Source organism: Muntiacus reevesi, chromosome 7 (genome assembly GCF_963930625.1).
Source record: "Muntiacus reevesi chromosome 7, mMunRee1.1, whole genome shotgun sequence".
NCBI lineage: Eukaryota > Metazoa > Chordata > Mammalia > Artiodactyla > Cervidae > Muntiacus > Muntiacus reevesi.
In genome coordinates this window covers 27326445-27343734 of record NC_089255.1, presented here as the reverse complement: position 1 = coordinate 27343734, position 17290 = coordinate 27326445, and the positions used below count along the sequence as shown (strand labels likewise).

Genomic DNA, 17290 nt, shown 5'->3' with positions numbered 1-17290 from the left:
TAAATTTCATGCAATTAAAATCAAGACCAGTGGAATTTTTTAGGGGGATTGTATAAAATGATCTTAAAGTTTATATGGAATAATACATACTCAAGAATAGCCAAGAAAGTATGAAAAATAATAACAGGAAAGGAAGGACTTGCTTAATCATGAGACAAAGCATAAAGCCACTATTATAAAATACTCTGATATGTCTACAGATGTAGATAAATATGTCAGTGGAAAAAGAAGAAAGAATTTGGAAGCAGATCCTAAATATCTGAAAATTTAGCAAAATAAAAATGGTAATTAAATTCATTGGGGAAAGAATGGGCTATTTAACACATGGTGCCATTACAATTCTATTATACCTGGAAGAAATTAAAAGTGGACTGATATTTTAAAACATATACAAATGTAATAGAGCACAGTTCTAAATAGAAAATAAAATACAATGAAATATTGAAAGAAAATCTAAGGGCATATATGTATGATCCAGGAACAAAGGAGATCATAACTGAGACTAAATTCAGTAGTTATAAGGCAAGTAAGAGCTGTATTTAATGATATAACAATTACAAACTTGGGTATACTCAAAAAAATCATAAACAAAATAACAGATAATTGATTTAAAAATATAACAAATGACAAAAACTTTACATCTACAATATAAAAAGAGCTCTTATAAATGAGAAGAAAAAGCACAGTAAGAAATAGGAAAATGTCACAAGCTAATTCACAGAAAGGTAATTCACAGAAGAGCAAATCTGAACTGCAAGAAAATATGTTCAAATGTTTTGATTGTCAGACAATGAAAATTAGAGTAACAATGAACTACTACTTTTCACTCACTACACTGGCAACAATTTAAAAAGTGTTAACATTCTTGTGGAAATATGTCTATTGTGGCCTTTTGGAAACACAATCAGAAAAAACTACCCAAATTAAAAATATTTGTACTTTGACCCAGTAATCTCATTTTAAGCTTTGATGCCATGAAAGAAAAAATTAATACAAAAGGATGTGTGTGTAAAGATATTTGTAGCATTGTTTGAAGGGCTCCCAAAACTAGAAACTAGGTAAATGCTTATTAACAGGGAAATTAGTAAATAAATTATGGTCTATCCACCTTGTGAATCAGGCAACTATTACAAAGAATAAATTAGATCACCTCTCCAGACAACTTTCTGTACCTTTTGTACATGTTTTCATTCTGTGGCATATTTCAGTATAGAAATTTGGAAGTACAAATCTCTCTATATCCTGAGTAACCTCTCTTTAAATCCAAGGTGCTTTTGTCTACCTTTTCCTTTCTTGTTTAGACACTAAAGCCCAAACTGAATTTGAGGTACATGATTAAATGATACCAAAGATTCATGCAGGGAGCATTTCTGATTCTGGCTCTTTGTTATACTTGTTCTGTGTAAGCTCTAAGTAACTCTGTACAATGGCAAGGTGATCTTTAGCTTGTGACATTTTTGCAAGGACTTTCTTTCCAACTTACTAATTATGTCTGTGTCCCTCTCATACTCTTCAGTCAACCTCAGGGTCAGCCTTGTGCATGAAGCTGATGGATGGAGGAAATCGCTCGGTGGTGTCTGAATTTTTGCTGCAGGGACTCACCAGTTCTTGGGAGATCCAGATTCTTCTTTTTCTCTTTTTCACAGTATTTTATATAGCGAGTATGTTGGGAAACCTTCTCATTGTGCTCACAATTCTCTCAGACCACCATTTACATTCCCCCATGTACTTTTTGTTGGCAAATCTCTCCTTCATTGACACAGGTGTTTCCAGCATTGCAACCCCAAAGATGATTTCTGACCTTTTCAGAAGACACAAAGTCATCTCCTTGAGAGGCTGCATCACTCAGATGTTCTTTATTCACACTGTTGGGGGTGCAGAGATGGTGCTGCTCATAGTCATGGCCTATGACCGGTACGTTGCTATCTGCAAGCCCCTCCACTACCTGACCATCATGAGCCTAAGACTGTGCACTTCTCTTCTGGCTGTTGCTTGGACCATTGGACTCATCCACTCTGTGGCCCAGCTGGCTTTTGTTGTCAACTTACCCTTTTGTGGCCCCAATGAAATGGATAGCTTTTACTGTGATTTTCCTCGGTTCATCAAACTTGCATGTACAGACACGTATAGATTGGAGTTTCTGGTCACTGCCAACAGTGGTTTCATCTCCATGGGCACCTTCTTGATCCTGATTGTGTCTTACATCTTCATCCTGGTCACGGTTCGCAAACACTCTTCAGGTGGTTCATCCAAGGCCCTTTCTACCCTCTCAGCTCACATCACTGTGGTAGTTTTCTTCTTTGGCCCTTGCATTATTGTCTATGTGTGGCCATTCCCTACCTTACCCATAGATAAATTTTTAGCCATCTTTGATGCTCTTATCACTCCTTTTATGAATCCTATTATCTACACACTTAGAAACAAGGAGATGAAGATAGCAATGAGGAGACTGTTTGGTAAGGTTTTAAGTTTCAAGAAGAGTTTTTTCATGCACAATCCAAGAAATTCAGATTGATCTTGACTATTCTTGGAAATTGTCCTCTATTAATTACACTTTTCATATGTATTTTCAGTGTATTTAATGATGTTGTTTGGGATTCCCTGGTGGCTCAGTGGTAAAGAATCTGCCTGTAAGCAGGAGATAACAAGTTTGATCCCTGAGTCGGGAAGACTTTTCATAAATCTTTTCAGTGTATTTAAGATTTTCAGTATCCACTGTGAAACCTCTCCTCAGGGATTCTGTTCTGAGCTGGTCAGTTTTTCATAGGGATACTTACTCTAAGGATTCTGATAATATTAGGGAGTAGAAAATACAGTGGGCTTCTCCAGTAGCTCAGCGGTAAAGAATCTGCCTGCAATAAGGAGATGCAGGTTCAATCTCTGAGTTTCGAATATCTACTAGGAGGAGGGCATGGCAACCCACGGACAGAGGAGCCTGGTGGGCTACAGACCATAGGGTTGTGAAGAGTTGGACACGACTAAAGTAACTGAACACACATGCACAGTAAATTCAGCACTGAAATATGATGTCCTTATTAGTTTTTATTATAGATGTTGGTAGAGGCTCATGTCTCATATAATGGGCACGTTTTCTATTAAAGCAAAATGTTGGATACTCTTCTCTTTCGTAGCAATTCTCAGATATGGAGCTCTTCTGGTATACATATATACTGCTATTCACGCTCTTTGTGTTTCTCAGTGTTATATACCCAGAAGAAAAAACAAAACAAAAAAAGAAAACTACCTATGTAACTGAGAATTTGAGGCTTCTAACATCTGAATTTTGCCATCCACACTCAGATTTAATTAATAATAAGGTTTTTTCATTTAGTTAGGATTAGAATATTAAATTTTGGATAACTCATAGAGTGACAACTCAGGAGGCATTAATATTATTAATTAATCAAATGTTTTGAGACCTGGTCATGTAAATTTCTACTCTTCAGTGTTTATGATTTTTCTTAAACAAGAGTCACTATTTTTATAAGACAATGATAACTATGTGAGACTAAATGATTATAAATGGATTGAATATTTTTTAGATAAGAGGCAATACTGAATTAAAAAGGAAAAGATATCTATATTATGAGAATGAGGTTAATAACTAAATAAAACAAAGTATAGAAATTACAAAAGAAAATTTATTACAAAACTGTATACATGAAGAAATAAAAAGCAAATCTATTACTAAACTGTATAATGAAGAAATGTATTAAACTTTCCATGTGTTAAAATGTTGCATATAATTATTAAAAAATAAATATACCATTCAGAAATAGTATAAGTATTCAAAGAGTATCTCACTGTTCTTTTTTTTAAAGGAAAGTTTGTTTTCATTATTTAACTGGAGTATAGTTGATTTACAATATTATGTTAGTTTCAGATGTATAGCATAGTGATTTTTTCTGATTATATTCCATTATAGGTTATTATAAGTTATTGAGTATAATTCCCTGTGCTATACAATAAATCCCAGTTGCTTATTTATTCTTGTATAGTATTTTTTGTATCTCTTAATCCCATAATTCTAATTTATTCCTCCTCTCCTCCTTGGTAACCATAAATTTTTTTTCTATGTCTGTGAGTCTATTTCTGCTTTGTATACAGATTAATTTGTATTATTTTTAGACCATATACAAGTGATATCATGTTGTATTTGTTTCTCTCTGACATTTCACTAAGCATATTCTTTAAGTCCATTTATGTTGCTGCAAATGGCAATATTTCATTCTTTTTTGTGGTCGAGCTGTATGTCATTGTATATATATATACACATATATATATATCCTTCCTCTTTATTATTCTATGGTGCTTTTTAATGTTCTGGAAGAACTCATCAAGCAGACTAGCTTATGCAAAAAATTACATAAATAGAAATTCAATTAATCAGAAAATGTACTGAATATTTGCTGTATCTAAATCCTGTGTCAGGAGCTGTAGAAAACTATGTTAGTAGTATATAACTTAATTTTAGGAAGGGACAATGGATCTCTGAGGCAAAAATCATTGCAAGTAAGTAAGGAGTGCGGTAGGGTGGGCAGACTGAACAAAAAGGTTTGGGGATTCATGAATTTGTGAACATTATGGAATGGAGTTAGAAGTCATGCTGACTCATCGTCTGAGGTAAGTGCATGCCTTGGGAAGGAGAGAAGCTCCTGGAGAGCTCTGAAGGCTAAGAGTAGACTGATGCCACAGCATGCCAGAGGATGGATACCTACTCTACCTCATTGCCTAACCAGGATCCACAAAGCCTGAAAAGATTTGACCCTGTCAACTTCATTGAGCCTTTTCCCTCTTCTTAGCCATTTTGGACTTTGTTGTTTGAGTATACCGAGCTCATGGTCTGAGACCTGTACACTGGCCCTTCATTTCACTTGTGGAGAGTTTTGCCTAGGTAAATGTAGGGCTGGTTCCTTCTCATCATTCAGATATCAGCTTGAAGGCCAACACCAGAAAAAATTCTTATCTAAGGAAGTTTTTGCCTTACTACTCTAGTTATTCTATACCATATGCTTTGTTTAATACCTTCATGACTTTTTAAAAAAATCCATTTGAGAGATTGCTTTGTTAGTTTTTTTTCTCCCATTGGAAAGAAAGGTCCATAAATCAGGAAATAATTTTTGTTATTTGTACCTAGTGTGCGTGCATGCTAAGTCGCTTCAGTCATGTCCAACTCTGTGTGACCCTATGAACTATAGCCCACCAGGGTCTTCTGTCCATGGGATTCTCCAGGCAAGAATACTGGAGTGGGTTGTCCTGCCCTCCTCCATAGAATCTTTCCGACCCAGGGATCAAACCCATATCTCTTAAGTCTCATGCACTGGCAGGAGGGTTGTTTACCACTAGCGCCAACTGGGAAGCCCTTTGTACCTAGAGGGATACCCAATTTATAGCAGGAAGTCAGTAATATTTGCCTGCCTTAGAGTAGGAAGTCAACAATTATTTGTGCAAAGAGCAATGATAAATAAAAGCTGAGGAGGAGAAAGAAACAACTCTTTCCTTCTGAATCAGAAGGTATGGAAAAGAATGCGAAAATCTGGTAGATCTACAACAAACATTTTGTGTTAACTTTTTCAGGATAACAAACTAGTGGAGTCTAAAGTACATTTGTATCATACATATGCTGCTAAGTCACTTCAGTCGTGTCCAACTCTGTGCAATCCCATAGATGGCAGCCCACCAGGCTCTGCCGTCCCTGGGATTCTCCAGGTAAGAATACTGGAGTGGGTTGCCATTTCCTTCTCCAGCTTACATATAGATAAGCACAAAGAAGAAAAGGAAAAAAGTCACCAAAAATAATCCCACCAAAACATAACAGTTAAAATTTTGTTATGTTTCTTTTGAGATATTTATTTATGTATTTGAGCTTCCCACATGGTGCTAGTGGTAAAGAATCCACCTGCCAATGGAGGAGTCATGGGTTTGATCACTGGGTCAGGAAGATCCACTGGAGGAGGGCATGGCAACCCACTCCAGTATTATTGAGTGGAGAATCCCACAGAGGAGATTCTGGCTGGCTACAGTCCATAGGATCATTTCCAATTATCAGTTATCAACAGTACTGCTATGAAAGACCTTGATGTATATCATTGTATATATAAAGCTTTGATTCCTTACTCATGACAACTTAACAGAAATGAAATCACTATGCTGAAATATATTTGTAAGGTTTCATTATATATTGCAAAATTGTCCTCTAAAATGGTTGGGTCAATTTAAAATTCCTTCACCAGCAGTGAATTAGAGGACTAGTTTGTCCCACCTTTGCAAAAGGTGGATGTATAATTAATTTGAATCTTTATAAACCTAAAAATAAAATTGTTATTTACTGATCCAATTAAAATTTTCTTAACTTTTGTTATAAAATATGTAGCACATATTTAAGTTAGAAAGTACAATACCTGTGATCCCACCTATTATTGCACATATTCTCCTAACTTCTATTCCTTTACTCTGCTTCCCACTCAGATGTAATCAATATTCTAGGTGTTTTGATTTATGCTTCTTTTGCCGTTTTAAAAAATAATTTTATTAAATAAGTATATATTTACAAACATTATGAAGTTTAATTTGGCTCATTTGTAAAGTATATATGTATGCTTAAAATATGCATAATGTATTAGAACTTATTCAAGAAAAGCTATGAATATATATTTTTAAGGAATTTCTCTTTTTCATCTTACAGTTTTACAATTTATTTGCATACTCAATGTTGAAAAGCTGAAAGCTTTTCCTCTAAGATCAGGAACCACATGAGGATGCCTGTTTTTGGTACTTTTATTCAACACAGTGTTAAAAGTCTTAGCCACAGTGAGCAGACAAGAAATAGAAAAGGCATTCAAATTAAAAGGTAAGAAATAAAAATGTCACTATTTGCAGATGACATGATACTAAATGTAGAAAAACCTAAAGACTCCACCAAAAAACTATTAGAACTAATAAATGAATTCAGTAAAGTTGCAGGATACAAAAGTAATATACAGAAATTTGTTGCATTGTTATACATTAATCCAGAAAAATCAAGAAAACAATCCTATTTACAATTGCATCCAAAAGAATAAAATACCTATGAATAAATTTAACCAAGGAGGTGAAAGACCTATAGTCTGAAAGCTAGAAGATATTAATGAAAGAGACTGAAGATGACCCAAATAAGTGAAAAGAAATTTTGTGTTCATGAATTGAAAGAATTAATGTCATTAAAATGTTCATACCACCCAAGGCAATCTACAGATTCAGGGCACCCTCAATTTAAATATCCAAGGCATTTTCCACAGAACTAGAATAAACAATCATTAAATTTGTATGATAGCTGTTCAGTCATGTCTGACTCTCTGTGATCCAAGGGACTGTAGCCTGCCAGGTTTCTCTGTCCAAGGAATTCTCCAGGCAAGAATACTGGAATGGATACCCACTGCCTTCTCCAAGGGATCTTCCTGACCCAGAGATTGAACCCAGGTCTCCCTCATTTCAGGCAGATTCTTTACCATCTGAGCCACCAGGGAAGCCCTAAATTTGTATGGAATCATGAAATATCCTGAACAGCCAAAATAATTTTGAGAAATACACACAAAACTAGAGGTATTTTAGGACTTCCTTGCTAGTCCAGTGGTAAAAAATCCATCTGCCAATGCAGGGGACACAGGTTCCATCCCTGGTCTAGGAAGATTCCACATTTCCTGGGGCAACTAAGCCCATGGGTCACAACTACTGAGCCTGCATGCTCCACTTACTAAAGCAATGTGCCTACAGACCATACTTCACAACAAGAAAAGCCATCAAAATGAGAAGTCCATGCACAGCAACTAGAGAGTAGTTTCTGCTCGCTGCAATTGAAGAAAGCCCATGCATGGCAATGAAGACCCAGCATAGCCAAAATAATAATAATAATAATAAAATAGAGGTATTCATACTCTTTGACCTCAAACTACACTATAATGCTATAGCTTCCCAGGTGACTCAGTGGTAAATCATCTGCCTGCCAATGTAGGAGCCGCAGGAGACGTGAGTTCAATCCCTGGGTTGGGAAGATCCCCTGGAGGAGGGCGTGGCAGCCCACTCCAATACTCTTACCTGGAGAATCTCATGGACAGAGGAGCCTGGTGGGTTACAAATCATGGGGTCACAAAGAATTGGACAAGACTGAGCATATACACACAGTCATAGTAATCAAAACAGCATGATACTGGCACAAAAACAGACACATAGATCAATGGAACAGAATAGAAAGCTCAGACATGCAAATGCAATCAATTTGTCTATGGGCAAAGGAGAAAAGAATATACAATGGGGAATAGACAATGTTGGGAAAACTGGACAGCTACATGTAAAGAAGTGAAACTATATCATTTTGTCACACCCAATATAAAAATAAACTCAAAATGGATTAAAAACTTAAGGATCAGCCCCAAAACCATAAAACACCTAGGAGAAAACATGACCTATGCTATCTTCATATTTAGTTGCTCTTTAATTTAGTCTTAGTAATATTTTTTTGGATCTGTCTCCTCAAGCAAGGGCAACAAAAACAAAAGTAAACAATGGGACTACATCAACCTAAAAAAAACCCAAAAGCTTTTGCATAAGGAAAGAAACCACCAATAAAATGGAAAAGCAATCTACTAAGTGGACAAGATGTTTGGAAATGACATCTGATAAAAGGTTAATAGGCAAACTATATAAATAACTCATACAACTCAATATCAAAAAGATGGAAAGAAAAATGAGTGGGTGGGAATGTAAATTGCTGCAGCTGCTATGGAAAACAGTATGGAAGTTCGCCAAAAATTAAAAATAAAAATACCATGTGACTCAGCAATTCCACTCTTGGGTGTTTGTGGGAAGAAAATGAAATCACTTATCTTGAAAGGATATGTGTACATCGATGTTCACTGCAGCATTATTTATAATAGGCAAAGTATGGAAACAGCCTAATTGTCTGTCCACAGGTGAGTGTGTAAAGATGTGGTGTATATACCTTAGCCTTAAACTCTGCAACCACATGGATAAAACTGCAGAGTATTATTCTATGTGAAACAAGTCACAGAAAGACAAATGCTTTATGTTTTCACTTATACATGGACTCTAAGAAACAAAACAAACAAATATTACAAAACAGAAATGGACTCACAGATACAGAGAACAAACTTGGTAACCAGAAGGGCTTGGGTGAAACACATGAAGGGGATTAAAAGGTGCAGACTTCAGTTATAAAACAAATAAGTCACAGGAGTGTAATATACAGCACAAGGAACAGAGTTAAAAATAACTTTGTAAGGTATATAACTTTGTATGGTATATAATCTATAAACATATTGAATAACTATGGCATATACCTGAATCTATTATAAAATGTCAACTATTAAAAAAGCCATCTAACTAAAAGTAAAGAAATAAAGATTCTGAGGTAAAAAATTTAATGGTGTGAAGAAGTATATAGTAGTTTTATTATTTTTTAAATAATATATTTATATAATATAGATGTATACCTTTTTGATTCTGTTTCCACCTCTGTCTCTATTGTGTGGATACATATATATCACATATTTACATACATATCTGATATATATATATATATATATATATATATATATATATATATAAGATGACTGATATGTGTCAGCTTTATTGAGGTATAATTGATATATGAAAAACTGAACATACTTAATATCTTTGGATACATGCAAACATCCATGATACAATCACCACAATCAAAGTAATGGTTATATGCAATACATCTTTAAATTTCCTGTGCCCTTTGTTTTATATACATGTATATTAGCATACATTTGTTTTTTGTGGTAAGAACACTTAACATGATATCTACCATTTTAACAAATTTTGAAGTGTAAAATAGTATATTGTTAACTATAGGTACTATGTTGCATAGCAGATCTCTAGAACTTATTCATTTAACATAACTGAAAAGCATTAGAATTAGAAAAAATCTCTTTCATAAACTTATAACTTGATAGCATTTGTCATATAAATGGAATCATGCAGTATCTGTCCTTCTGGGAATGGTTATTTCACTTAGTATCATGGATTTCTTTTCAAGGCTGAATAATATTCCATTGAATGTAAATATCACACTTTCTTTTTTCATTCACCTGTCAGTGGACACTTGGATTGTTTCCATACCTTGGCTATTGTTAATAATGCTGCAAGAAACATGGGAGTATAGGTATCTCTTTGAGATGCTGACATAGTAGCATACTGTTTTCCATAATGGGTGTACCAATTTATTTTTCCACCAATGATGTCCAAGAGTTCCAGTTTCTTCACATCCTCACCAACAATTATTATCATTTTGATAATAGCCACCCTTCAGTTCAGTTCCGTCACTCAGTCGTGTCTGACTCCTTGTGACCCCATGGACTGCAGCATGCCAGGCCTCCCTGTTCATCACCAGCTCCCAGAGTTTACTCAAACTCATGTCCATTGAGTTGGTGATGGCATCCAACCATCTCATTCTCTGTCGTCTCCTCCTCCCACCTTCAATCTTGACCAGCATCAGGGTCTTTTCAAATGAGTCAGTTATTTGCATTACGTGGCCAAAGGACTGGAATTTCAGTTCAGCATCAGTCCTACCAATGAATATTCAGGACTGATTTCCTTTAGGATGGACTTGTTGGATCTCCTTGAAGTCCAATGATCTCTCAAGAGTCTTCTCCAACACCACAGCTCAAAAGCATCAATTCTTCAGCACTCAGTTTTCTTTATAGTCCAACTCTCACATCCATACATGACTAATGGAAAAACCATAGCTTTGACTACAGACCTTTGTCGGCAAAGTAATGTCTCTGCTTTTTAACATGCTGTCTAGGTTTCTCATAGCTTTTCTTCCAAAGAGCAAGCATCTTTTAATTTCATGGATGCAGTCACCATCTGCAGTGATTTTGGAGCCCCCCCAAATAAAGTCTGTCACTGTTTCCACTGTTTACCCATCTATTTGCCATGAATTGATGGACCAGATGCCATGATCTTAGTTTTCTGAATGTTGAGCTTTAAGCCAACTTTTTCACTCTCCTCTTTCACTTTCATCAAGAGGCTCTTTAGTTCTTCACTTTCTGCCATAAGGGTAGTGTCATCTGCATATCTGAGTTTATTGATACTTCTCCCGGCAATCTTGATTCCAGCTTGTGCTTCATCCAGCCTAGCGTTTCTCATGATGTATTCTGCATATAAGTTAAATAAGCAGGGTGACAATATACAGCCTTGACGTACTCCTTTTCCTATTTGGAACCAGTCTGTTGTTCCATGTCTAGTTTTAACTGTTGCTTCCTGACCTGTATACAGTTTCTCAAGAGGCAGGTCAGGTGGTCTGGTATTCCCATCTCTTTCAGAATTTTCCACAGTTTATTGTGATCCACACAGTCAAAGCTTTTGGCAAAGTCAATAAAGCAGAAATAGATGTTTTTATGGAACTTTCTTGCTTCTTCAATGTTTAATTATTTCCTATTAAATTTCTCTATCTGCATGTTTTTAGGTACATGTCTTACAAATATCACATAGAGGTATTTTTAAGATACATTTTGATATTCTCTACAAATACATAAAGCTGACAATATCTTTAGTTCACTGAATTCTTATAACAGCTGGTCATCGTAAAGGTTATGTTTACGAGGCATGAATCATTTGGATATATTGATTAGTTATAAAAATTATTTTAAGGTACATCAGAAAAAATTAGTCAAGCATATTTTTAAAATGAATATTATTAAATATTCACTATGTGTTTTGCATTGCATACCACTGTTTGCCAGTGTTTACTGATCAGGTGATGGGTATGGTGGAGGTATGGCACTAATCGATTATAATTCTTTCTGAGAGTTAATATGAAGCAATAGTACCTGAGGGCTTCCCAGGTGGTGCTAGTGGTAAAGAACCCACCTGTCAGTGCAGTTAGATTTAAGAGATGCAGATTTGATCCCTGGGTTGGGAAGATCCCCTGGAGGAGGGCATGGCAACCTACTCCAGTATTCCTGCCTGGAGAATCCTATGGACAGAGGATTATAGTCCATAGGGTCGCAGAGAGTCGGACTTGACTGAAGAGACTTAGCATGCACAATACTACCTGAAGAAGGATGGTGGTAACTGAAGCAAAGGAAAATATTATAGGATAAAAAGATAAAACTATATAATAATCACTTTTATAAGATGTGGCCAAGGAAGGCTTCCTATTTTGAAAGGGTGTATCTATTTTCAAAACTTTCTGCATAACAATTCCTCTTATACTTTAGTAACTACAGTTTAGAACTTGACAACACTCTCATGAAAAAATGTCGGTAGTCTAGGATCCTCGATGTTTAGTCTCATGGGACTGAAAGGCATGTAGAGAGCCAAAATTGCTGAAGTAAAGTTATGTTCTGTGATTTCTCATTTGCTGTTACCTCCTAGTTTTCACTGAAGAGTGTTTTTGCCATAAAACATCTAGTTAGTACTAAAGTAGAGTAATACTCTTCATTTCCTGCTGAATCTCAAGCATTCTAAAGTGTTGGGTTTCTTTACACTTATTGTATTGTCTCCTTTTAAAGCAAAAATATTTCTGCACATTGATCTAAGACATCATTAAATTAGGTACTAACAATCTACTTTCTTTTCTCTGTTCTTTTGTTCTTTTTATTCCCCAGGTGAAAACCAGGATGGACTCTGAGGCATAATTCCCAGGAAAATCAAATCAATGAAGGGCTGGCTATTCCCAAGATTCCCACCAACACTTGGCCACAACATGCTAATTAGAATTTTTTTTTTTTAATTGAGAAAAACAATATTGAGTTCGTTGTTTCGGAAAGGTTTACAATCTCAGTCAGAGTGAAACTGTCCTTTCCTGGATCTAGAAAAATGCTCCTATTTCAAGCACTACCAAGCAAAGTATATGTAAAACAAATGTTTTACTATTTAGCAGATCCAAAATTAATCCAACTTATCTTTGAGTCTCTCTCCAGTGATTTCTCTGGGATTCCCCTACTTCTTTTAACTTAATCTATGGTTTTATTGTTGTTTGATGTATTTGTTACATATGTATTTTGGGCAATGCGTGAAAAGGAGTATCAAGATGAATAAAATGATGACTCTTGTTAAGGGTATTGGGGAAGATTTTGGGGCAAGGCATGGAAAAGAGTTTCAAAATGAATAACTCTTTGACTTTTGCTAAGGGCATGGGGGAGATGACACTAAACTGGGTGGTGAATGAAGGGTGGGATTTTAACTAGAAGAGGGTGTTCTTGAGAGGAGGAAAAGCATGATGTTTTCATCTTTTCTATGTCTTATTCCTTTTAATTCCCCTATTCTGTATTTCCTTTTAGTTTTTCATGGTAGATAAATTCCTAAGTGATGCTTTCAGTTTCTGTGTTTTATAAACTCTCAACTTCTGTCATTTGGTACCCAGAATTCATCACACTAACTCTTACTTTTCTCTCTTAGAAATTATGGCTAATATATAATGGAAGTTTCTATCTTCTCACACAATTTGGAGGGACTTGATCTACCATTTGAGGAAAATAGGTTCATTGATCTAACTCAGGTAAGAGAGAGTTCTGGTTCTAAGCAAATAAGATTAATAACATTTTTATCACCAGATATGAGTAATTTCCAGAGTTCAGAGAAAATTCATTTGTGTTGTTCTTGATGTCTTAAACTAAAACTCTCATGTGAAAACCTCATGGTGGGAAACTAAGATGAGGTATAGACAATGTAGCATAAGTTGGGTGTCAAGTTAACGTCTCTCTCTGGTGTGTAAGCAGGGCAAGTTAAAAGTGGGAGAGTTGTGGGACTTCTCCTGTGGCCCAGTGTTTAAGACTCTGCTTCTACTGCAAGGGACTTGGGTTAGATCCCTGGTCAAGGAGCTAAGATCCCACAAGCTGTGCAGTCCCCTGCTCCCCAAAAGTGGTAGAATTGTAGCAGCTTGGAATACTCAGGAAGCATGTCACAATTAGGGATGTACCTAACTGAAATAAAAATTTTATGAGAGTATTTAGGGTTGGGTTTTATATAAAACTAGGTGACTACATTGATTTCCTCTAGCCTTTCATGTAGAAATGACTCAACACGTAAACAGATTAATTGAAAAAGCTCTGGAAGGGATGCTTTGGAGGCTAGGAACCTGGAAGAGACTAGATCTTGGTGAGGATGTCATAGTGGAGGTCTTGGACAGTCAGGGACTGTCTGAGAGAAGTACATAATGAGCAGGAGCAGAAGGCAGTATGACAAGAGATGGTAGAGGAGCTGGAGATGAGGTGGCCGACACCGAAGACCCTCTGCCTGTCAAGTCTTTGCAGGCAGCCCACTCTGCCTGTCAAGTACCTTGGAGGTAAAAGCTACTTCCTCACACCCTCGAAGTTACTTTGTTGTTAGGTTGTCAGTGACTTATGGAATAGCGTAGTGAAAAGCCCTGGACTCTGGAGTCAACTTTGTCTTTTAAATTAATAATTTTTCTTTAAAGAGAAAAAGATAAAGAAAATAGAAAATTTATCACCCATAGTCCCTTCCTAGAAAACAACTGTTAAAATTTTGACATTTCTTCAAGTACTTTTTAATCCACTTGCATCTTTAAAACAATGGCAAGAATAGGGTTTGAATTGGACACTTAGCTGTGCAAAATTAGGCAATTAATTTAATCTCTTTCAGTCCTTATTTTCTTATCTGTAAAACATGGATCATATTCCTTCTTTCTATGCTCTATCCTGCTATTGTGTAACAAAAGATATGAAAGATTTTTTAGAGGTTGTAAACTTTTAGAAAGAGGAAATTAATGTCATAAATTTTGGTATTTGCCTCCTGTAGGAAATTATTAATAGAATGTGATTAAAAAACAGCATTAGGTCGCAACTTGAAGAAATTGTCCTAGTTGAAATTATGTGAGAGTAGGAACACTCTTAATTCAGAAGAGTTTAAACTTATATGGTTAACTATAAGGAATAATGATATTCTTACAATTGTATTTTATTTTTAGAGTATAGAGCACAGCTATAAAATATAATATACACAATATTAATGTTTTCTAAAGTCAATATGAGATCAGAATAAACAGAAGTATGTCATGCAATTTCAGGAAATAATTGTATTATATTTATGATTAGATACACTCTTATTAACATTTGATAATCAAGATTCATTAGCATGTTAAGGAAATAGAAATGATGTGTAGATAGTTAAGAAGACCAGACAACTATTAACATGCTTAAAATAGTTGAGAAAGGAGATGTTATTAGTAATAAAAAGTGTTTATTCTGGATATCATATGACTAAGGAGAGTCATAAGGTTAAGGAGAAGTTAAAAAAATTATGTAGTCAAATCACTGACCAAAGATTTAGTTGATGACTCCTTTAGCATTTTTCACATAGATCAATATCTTGTGAGTCATAATTTCTATTTCTCCTGAGAAGTCAGCAGAAGTGAACAATCTTAAATAATCATATGAAGTAAATTATGTCTGAGGGTTTGGAGAGGATTGAGAAAGCCATTCATGAAGTCCTCAAAAGGATGCCCAAAACAGGTTTTAGAATTTACATATTTGCATATAATTACAGTTATATTAAGCATTGTGTATGTAGCCTTGATCTTCCCTTTGACTTCTAGGTTACAATGATTTAAGCCCTCCCTGACGTTAATAACTCTAGTTGTAATTTTTTCAGGTGTGCCCATATAAGAAGGCATAGGGGATGGGGAAATTAGATAAGATGGCATTGCTAAGCTAATATCTGGAAGCAGATCAGAATAAAGTTATACTAGAATCAGAGGCTCTAATATCTAAGCCTTTGGATCACTTACTTTTCATTTATGAATATTTTTGTATGTCCCAGGAACAGAAATGTCTCTGGCTCATTTTATGGGAATAACCTTTGATGTTTTTCTTCAAATATAGACCAGGCAGACAAAAAAATTAGTCTATTTCTCCCCTCATGGAGAATTCATGTCTCCAATAATGTCTGTACTACTCCTTCTTCACTACTTTCAGTTGTTTGTTCTTCCTCCAAATATTCCTACTATCTCTAATATTTTTAACTTAAAAAAAACTGAAGTACAATTGAAATATGATGTTATATTAGTTTCAGGTTCACAACACAATGGAACCTAAATCTGTAAGGATTGATTCCTTCCCTATGTTAATTACTCTAGTTAGAATTCTCATTTGAGAAGTTATAGCCTTCAGGTCTAGCCTGTAGAATAGACATTATAAATAGGGAGAGAGATGACAAAGTCTTTGCACAACCCACTAGCGACAGTATTTTTCAGAAAGTAGGAAATGGTGAACAGTATAAGATTATGCATAGATATCAGAAGATTCAGCTATTCTGAGATATTTGGTGACCCTCATGAGACAAGTTTAAAGAAGGTGGTGGGGACACCTGTCAGACTGCAAAGAGTTAAGGAGAAGGTAACTGATGGGCTTCCCTGGTGGCTCAGATGGTAAGGAGTCTGCCTGCAATTCTGGAGACCTGGGTTCAATCCTTGGGTCAGGAAGATCCCCAGGAGAAGGAAATTGCAACCCACTCCAGTATTCTTGCCTGGGAAATTATATGGACGGAGGCTCCTGGTGGGCTACAGTGCGTGGGGTCGCAAAGATTCAGACATGACTGAGCAACTAACTTTACTTTAGAATCAAGACTATTAAAGAGGAATAAATATTTCTTGAAAGTAAGAGCAGAGAGGGAGAGCATCCTGGAAAGATGGCTTGGAGCCAGATTATAGGAGCACATTCTATGTTAGGAGTTTGTACTGTTAAAGGCAGTGAGAATCACTGGACATTTTCTGGTGGTAGTAGTTATATCATCAAAGTGTTACTTAGGAAGAGTAAGCTGATGGCCATGCAAGTTAGATGTGCAGACATTGGTTGTCCTGTATTGTAGAATTTCAGTAATAATTAGTGAAAGGCAATGAAGATTTGAGAAGAGCAGGATGGATGAGATGCCTGCAGTATCATACATCTGGAGGAAAAACTGCATTGGGAAGTAGAGAGACGATTATTAATTTTGTTGTAGTCATGTGAAATTTCACTCATACATAAATGTGTAGGCGATAGTGTTTGGTGGACTATGGAAAATATGACTATGCAGTTTAGAATAGAATTAGGAGATGAATGACTAACTCCTAGGATTCAACTAGCATTTACATGCTGGGGAAATACTAAACCTTTTCATATATATTGTCTTTCACACAGTGGTCAGGCTTTTGGGGAAAGTATAACTAGAATACATGAAAACCCATTAGGTGAAGAGAAAAACAACAAAATCTTTAAAAATGTACTATTTATATAGCAAATAAGTAATGAAAAACCAGGGAAAGACA

The 17290-nt window shown here is 35.6% G+C and overlaps 1 protein-coding gene across 1 annotated transcript; it reads left to right on the top strand.

The window, feature by feature from the left end:
• The first annotated feature begins 1549 nt into the window (after positions 1-1549).
• Positions 1550-2515, top strand: LOC136172602 (olfactory receptor 4F3/4F16/4F29-like). Its single transcript, XM_065942022.1, has one exon. It carries the CDS (start codon positions 1550-1552, stop codon positions 2513-2515), a length of 966 nt encoding a protein of 321 aa, XP_065798094.1.
• Positions 2516-17290: the final 14775 nt, after the last annotated feature.